At 60.5% G+C, this 7,125-nt stretch overlaps 3 protein-coding genes across 3 annotated transcripts in view; 1 reads left to right on the forward strand and 2 right to left on the reverse strand.

Moving 5' to 3' along the window:
• Positions 1–570: 570 nt before the first annotated feature.
• On the reverse strand, positions 571–1,264 carry F751_3484 (U6 snRNA-associated Sm-like protein LSm1; the record flags this gene model as incomplete). The annotated part of the gene is made up of 3 exons (XM_011403397.1): positions 571–672; positions 800–933; positions 1,099–1,264. The coding sequence occupies 3 exons, from the start codon at positions 1,262–1,264 to the stop codon at positions 571–573; spliced, it is 402 nt and encodes a 133-aa protein (XP_011401699.1).
• Positions 1,265–1,773: 509 nt separating this feature from the next.
• Positions 1,774–6,567, forward strand: F751_3485 (Carbon catabolite repressor protein 4-like protein 6; the record flags this gene model as incomplete). Its single annotated transcript, XM_011403398.1, has 10 exons — positions 1,774–1,890; positions 2,439–2,585; positions 3,008–3,097; positions 3,258–3,329; positions 4,340–4,506; positions 4,636–4,722; positions 4,920–5,002; positions 5,227–5,509; positions 5,576–5,655; positions 5,954–6,567. 10 exons carry the CDS (start codon positions 1,774–1,776, stop codon positions 6,565–6,567), a joined length of 1,740 nt encoding a protein of 579 aa, XP_011401700.1.
• A 282-nt stretch (positions 6,568–6,849) lies between these two features.
• Positions 6,850–7,125, reverse strand: part of F751_3486 (Nucleoside diphosphate kinase 1) — a gene marked incomplete at both ends in the record, with an annotated part of 2,043 nt that continues 1,767 nt past the window's right edge. Inside the window, one exon of the mRNA XM_011403399.1 lies at positions 6,850–7,118. Within this exon, the coding sequence (XP_011401701.1) occupies positions 6,850–7,118 (269 nt within the window). The remainder of the gene's footprint in view (positions 7,119–7,125) is intronic.

Genomic DNA, 7,125 nt, shown 5'->3' on the forward strand with positions numbered 1-7,125 from the left:
GAGCCGCTCGGGTGGCGGCCTGCAGCCTGAATCACCCTGGTAGGACGGCGGAAGAATCATGACAGGCACCAGGTAGCAACGCATCAGGTGCAATGCTTCCTAAGATTGAAAATCCTCGACGTCCTCGATAGTGTGGATGAGGAGTGGCGGGAGCAGCAGAGCCGCCAGTGGCAGGAATTCAGCGAAGGGTTGTCCTGGTGACCTGGCACTGGCATGTGGCGAGCGCATCAAGCCGGGCCGGCCCGCACTGAGCGGACAAACTCCACAATCGCCGTAAAGCCTGCCGCTTGTAGAGGGGCAGACAAGGTAATACCGTGACACAACACTCGATAGATTGAGCATGCTTGATCCTTTCTCCCCTTGTGGCATGTTGCTCGCCCTGGAAACCTTTCAGCATGATGCACGGCATCCCTGGATGTGCGAGTGCATGCCGCGTTCAGGAGAATCACCAACTGGGAATGGTCGCACCAGACTGCACATGAGCCACCCATGTCAAGGTCATCATGTGTACCCAGACTGCATCTTGAGTGGCTGCCACCAGGACACGTGTGTCGCAACGGCTCCCTGATCTCAGTCCTCCATGAGGAAATCGAATCGGGTCCTGAACGTGCCCTTCATTCGCTCTGCCTCCTTGTCAGCTTTCTGTATCCTCCGAATCTCTGCCTCAGGCACCTGGTGGCGGGTGGGACCAGTGGCATAAGTATCAGGATGGCAAGCCTGCTTGATCCCACTCCTGTCTTACCCTATCCCTGCCAATAATTTAACATCTATCTCCAAGCGCGCCTGCCCTTCAGCCTACCAGGGAGAGGCCGGGGGGAGGGTCCAGGGAGGGATCGATGTCGCCCAGGAGAACGACGTTCTCCCCCCTGACAATGTGCAGGCCCATGTCCACTTCAGCATACTGGCTCCCCACTACGATGCGCTCCTTTGTGCCTGAAGTGTATTGCAGGTCTGGTGGATTAGGACAAGATAGGCAGTACCTCTGGTAGGACAGCTGCTGCCGCCATAATCCTCACTGCTCATAGGCACAGGCTCATGCACATCAAGACGCATACTGGCTGCCTCCCTCCAAATTCTGTTAGATCCGACCTCCCCGACCTTCTAGTACGAGGTTGGCATACTGATCGAAGGAGCGTAGTGTTCCCAATAGTTTTCTGCCATCGCGTAGCTGCACGAGGAGAGGCTTGTCCAGCTCTAGCACCAAGGCCAGTCCCGGGGGAGGGACGTCATCGATATTCGGCGGTAGGATGAGGGGTGGGTCCATGATCGGGAAAAAGCTCCACGCCCCTCCTGCTATGTGGCTTGAGGCCGGTTGGGGCCGGAGGACTAGCCCTGGCGTGCTACCATGCTCAGCGATCCCCTCTCACAAAACTGCAGCTTCAAACAAGTCTTTGGGATGGTATCGTAAGCATGGACATGAGTTAGACATTGCATCATGCGTGGACGTTGGGCCATCCCCTCGTCCCGTCGCGCGCGCTGGTCTCTCTGCTTCGTCGTCAAGCAGGACCAGAAGAATCTGGTGAGCCACAGGAAAAGCGGTGCGACATACCCCGACTCCAGTCATAGTATATCACTAAAAGGTCCCAAAGTTGTTAGATCGAGTCTGATCGCTTAACCCAGCGCTTGAGAGGTGGAGCATAACGCGTCTCAACCTTTTGGTGGCATTCGCAAAGATTGCTCCTGAGCGTGCACGCCATGGCGGACTCCCGGTTGTGTACCATCCTACTCGTGTTGGCATGCCTGTTGCACCTGGGCAATGCATCTCGTCCCCACATGGAGCATGCATTGCGTGAGCACGATGACGTTCCTGCCCTCACATCCGCACCATGGTTTTGCCATGACATCGACTGCCCCAAGTACACGGTCGTGAACACGTCCACGGATTACGAGGTGGGTGATGGGCCACAGACAGTTGCGGGGCATTTTCACCGTGAGGCGCTGCCCTGGGATTCCAGGCCGGTGTGCCGGTGCATGCACCCTTGGGACAGGCTCTCGGGCCAACAGATCCCTCGCCCGCCGTCGCACAATGCTGATCGCGTCGGTGTTTTCTCCACTCTTGCAGGTCCGGCACTACAAAGCATGTAGGTGTCAAAGATGATTCATGGCGTGTCTCGCTTGTCACTGTATGGAATGATGTCTGCATTGAGAGCAGCAAGGGCGCTCTCTTAGACATGCGGCACTGATACCAGCCGCAAGACGCTTTGGCCTCAAGTATCAATCCGCGCACCCCTCTCCGACACCCAGCAACCTGGGCATCCACTGATGTCCAAGCCTATGCGACTGCCCTGGCTTCGACCGTCGGCTTCAAGGTATAGTCTGTGGCCTGGGTGCAAGCCTCTGGAGATTCATGGAACCCTGCATTTTCGTGCTGAGTAACCAGCCATGCACATCATCTCATACCTCCTGCCCACGGCCGTCACTTGCCCAATGCCGAACAGCGCCTGTATGCCTACATTGGGGGGGCCAATGAGGAGGAGGTCAAGATCCCCATGACATCCCCTGTTCGTGTGGAAGTGGAGGCCGCGGCCGGACCATTCTGCAAGAACAATTTCACCGTGTCCTTCTTTGTGCCCTTCTCCTACGAGGTGACCTAGGCTGAGGTGGTTTGAAGGGAAGGATATAGCTTGTCACCTTCTTGTTTCAGTGAGACTGAGTTGGAGTTACAACCCATCAAGGTCAACTCACTGACTCCACACCGCTATAGAAAGCAAGATACAGATGTCGAGCTCATGTACTGTTCGCCCTCCAGGTTGGGAACCATTGCAGCTAGCCTGTGCATTCCCACCTTGAACCATTTACACACAGGGAAAACCGCCGGCACCCAATTCCACGGATGTCTACATTCAACATGTGAGCTGGGGTTTGTGAAGTGAGTTGCAGCGTCAATTCTCGTAGTAACTATTCGCACGATAGGTCCTACCAGGTGCTCGGGAGTCCAGTTTCACCAGCCAGGCCTCTGATGTGTGCCTATTTTTCTAATGCTTCAGCCTTCCCTCTGCACCCACAGGTTCCTGCCTTCACGGCATATGTGTCCCAGTTCGGGGGGTACTACATGGATGACTGGTCCATCTCCAAGAAGGCAATTGCCCTGCTCGAGGTACCAGGGGTAGCGAGCTCACTGAGGTGTTTTGCATGGATGCAGGGAGACTCCATAGGATTTTCATGAGCCGGTGTGGATGTGGATGAATCAACCTGAGCTGAGGTCATGCAACAGAACTCACCATGCTATCACATGCCACTCAACATCCCGCCCGCAGGCCATCCAGCGTGATCATGGCGCGGTGGAGGGTGATGGGTACACCTTTGCAGGGTATGACCCTCCTTTCAGGGTGAGTGTGGGCGTGGATGCCCAGGGAGCAGCGGATGGGAGGGCAGGGGTTCTATGTGAGGGTTCATAGTGTAATGGCTTCAGGCGGGACCTGCGTGTGACCTCGGGCTGAAGGCATCACAGCCCCCTTGCTCCCCCTCCCACGTCATGGCAGCTGCAAAACCGCCATAATGAGATCTGGATCAGAGCCGCTGAGCAAGTCTGAGACATGGGCAGCAGCCACCCTCTGTCCCAGAGGAGCTGCTGGTGAATGACCAGGATGTTTGATTGCAGGCTTGAGCCCATTTCTGGACTTCTCTGCATTTGTTCTCTTGGAAGAGCAGAGGTCTATCGTCCTTTTGCAGCCTTCTGTACCCCAGCCACGTTGTTTGTAAAAAGCTTTTTGAGGTCATGTGAGAATGTTGGCAAGGTATCATGGACACCCAGCAAGTGGGGCGCAAAAACTGATGTAGACATCTGCCAAGCTCTGAGACTCTCACAAGATGATGATGAAGAGCACGGCGCAGCGCGCGCGAAAGTAGGGGTGTGAGACCCACGATCTGGCAAGCAGTTGCCCTTGCTTCCATTGCATTGTACTTTATTCACTGAATAACACAGTGGACATTGCCACTCCCGTTCCCTGCCAGCCAACGCCCACACCCACACCGGTTCCCTGAAACTCCTTTCCGCTCATTTCACCTCGTCGACCACCACAATCTCATTCGAGGTCGAATCAGAAACTCAACTCTTTACATCTGACACTGTTGCACTGGATGCTTGGGGCCCGGCACGCCTGCACCAGCCGCTTGCCATCAGGTGTGGTCCCCCTGCTCCACAGAAGTCTGTCCACCATGAGCCCATCATGGACGCCCATCACAGACCGCGGCCCCAGATTCCGGCAATACGTTCGAGCAAGGGTGGGCATTGATGGGTCAGCCCTGCTGTTCGGGGTTCAATCAGCTGAGCCAGCCGTCGAGGCCCTGGGAGGTGTGATGACGTCCTCCAGCTCCTCCACCTCCCTTTGAATCCCAGCAAATCGTCCTGGGGCCCATGAAGGCGTCCATCCCAGAGGATCGCCTGCGCATCCTCTCCTACAACATCCTGGCAGAGTCGCTGGCGCATGAGTTTGGGGCCCACCTGTATCGCGGCACCTCCGCACATGAACTGGCATGGGACAGGAGATGCGCCGCCTTCCTGAAGTGAGGAGGAGAGATGCTGGCAGGGAGCCTGGTTTGAATGGTGGTCTGGCCCACGGGCGGCCGTGCCACAGAGGAGTGTGCGTCCCCCTGTCACCTCCCGCCCCCACCCCGCCACCTTCCCCCCTTCAGGGAGATCGAGGCACACTCCCCAGATGTGCTCTGCCTGCAGGAGGTCGATCACTTCACCCAGCTGAAGCGCGAGCTGGCTGCTCGCGGGTAGGCAGGGAAGGAGTGCTGGGCCAGGGCCCACACTACGCGTCTGAGATCCCGGAGAGGAAGTGATCGTCTCAGCACCACCTTCAGAGCACAGATGTGTGGCATTCCAGCCTCTGGGCCTCCATTTCCAGTCGCCTGTCGCGTGCACCAGACGCCAACCCAGCTTCCCAACCTTGCACCCTGGCCCCTCCACCCAGGTACCAGGGTCGTTACTTGAAGCGAACAGGCGCACGGGTGGATGGACTCGCCATTTTCTGGAGGACGGCGCGTCTGCGCCAAGGTGAGCCTCTGCGTGGGGGACCTGGGGTTGCTCTCGGCGAGATGGGAGGTGTGGGGTGTACGAAGGCATGTCCGCCTGTCAGAGGCTGGTCATGCAAGAGGTTTGTCCTGCATGGCGCACGACTGAGCTCAATGCCTTGCTGCACCCTGCCCGGCATGTGGATACCTCATCCCCATCACCCTCCTCCAACCACGCTCCCCCCGCCACCACATTTGCATGTGCAGTCTTCATGGACAACATCCGGTTTGCGGAGTCGGGGCTGCGAGACAACGTGGCGCAGGTGGCCACCTTTGAGCTGCTGCCAGCCGAGGAGCAGGGCAGGGAGCGGGAGGGCAGCCCCGTCCCCAGCAGCCCCCCTCCCTCCCCCGGCCGGCCAGCGTCGTCGCTGAGGGAGGAGGTGCTGCAGCAGCAGCGCTCCTGGGCCCAGTGGCAGCGCCGGCGGAGGCAGGCGGCCGGGGAGGGGAGCGGACAGGCGTCCCCCAGACAGCCGGGGTCCGACCCCACCGGGTCGAGGGGCGAGGCCACCTCCGCCGCCGCCGCCGCCGCCATCCTCCCCTTCACCTTCATAGTGAGCAATGTGCACGTGCTGTTCAACCCCAAGCGCGGCGACGTGAAGCTGGCGCAGACCCGGAACCTGCTGCACGCGGTTCATGGTGCGAGCCGCCGCGCGGGCGGCGCGCCGGCCGTCGTCTGCGGCGACTTCAACTCGGCGGCCTACAGCGACGTTCACTGCTTCATCACCTCGGGCGAGCTGGGGCTGCAGGCCGTGGATCGACGCTGGGCGTCCGGCCAGGTGCGGGGCGGTATGTGTGTCGAGCCGGAGGTGGGAGACGAGGGAGAGGCGGCGCATGCGTCGACTGCTGTGTGTTGCGCGTCGGGCGATGTCTACAGAGAGGCGTGGCACGCTCGACACACGCGGCATCGCCGTGTGATTGCGCTGCCCAAACCCAGGCCGGTACCGAGCACACCCCTGCCGGCCTGCGCCGCCATCGCAGGTGGAGGGCATCGGCCGCGGCTGGTACCGCATGCGCCGGCGCCTGCTGGACGAGCTGGCGTCCGGGGTCATTCGCGGCTACGCCCCCAAGGTCCCCGTCCCCTGGACGGAGGAGGAGCTGGCGGTGGCCTTTGCGCGCCTCAGGTCCCGGCCGGGCGTGGAGGAGGAGGGGGGCGAGGAGTTCGACGGCGCGGGGGCGGGCGGGCTGAACGGCGCGGGGGCGGGCGTGGGCAGCTCGGCCGGCGGACCGCGGAGTGGCGACTGGATCCCGGACGGCCTACCCGACACCGATCCAAGGAGGAAGATGCTGCTGACACACCCGCTGACCCTGCGCTCCGCGTACCAGGCCGTGACGGGGGAGGAGCCGGTGTGGACCACCTGCCACGACGGCTACATGGGCACCGTGGACTACATCTTCTACAGCCTGGAGCCGAATGGGGCCCCCAGCCTGGAGCCGCGCGGCGTGCTGCTGCCGCCCGTGGCGCAGTCGCTGCGCTCGGGCCTGCCCAATGCGCACTGGCCCAGCGACCACGTCTGCCTGGTGGCGGACTTTGACGCGCGCAGGGCGTGAGGTTTGCTCATTTCTTTTGTGGAGAAGGCTGCTGGGCGGCTGGACTGCACCTCCATCACAGAGTCCAGGGTGTGCCCTTCCAGCACTGGCTGACCCGCAGCATGCGTCCTTGTTGTGGGCTTTGACACACAATCCCCAGGTAGAAGATTACATTCATCCTAGCACCTCCCCCCTGGCACCGCTCACGAGCTCACCGGCGACGACAGGGCGTGCTCCTTACACAGTCCAGAGTCCAGACGGGCACAAATGGCACGGGGAGGACCTGCCACACATACGCAACACTCACTCGTAGATCTGGGAGTAGAGGACGGGGGTGTTGTCCACCAGGCCCTCGGGGAACCAGAGCGCCAGCTCCTTCTGCGCGTTCTCCACGGTGTCGGAGCCGTGGATGATGTTGCGCCCGATGTCGATGCAGAACTGGCCGCGGATGGAGCCAGGATCGGCCGCCAGGGGGTTGGTGGCGCCGATGATCTTGCGCGCCTGCTCCACCACGCACTTGCCCTCCAGGGCGATGGCCACGACGGGGCCGCTGGTGATGTACTCGATGAGGCCTGTGTG

This window comes from Auxenochlorella protothecoides, assembly GCF_000733215.1.
Source record: "Auxenochlorella protothecoides strain 0710 unplaced genomic scaffold scaffold37, whole genome shotgun sequence".
In the NCBI taxonomy this organism is placed as follows: domain Eukaryota; kingdom Viridiplantae; phylum Chlorophyta; class Trebouxiophyceae; order Chlorellales; family Chlorellaceae; genus Auxenochlorella; species Auxenochlorella protothecoides.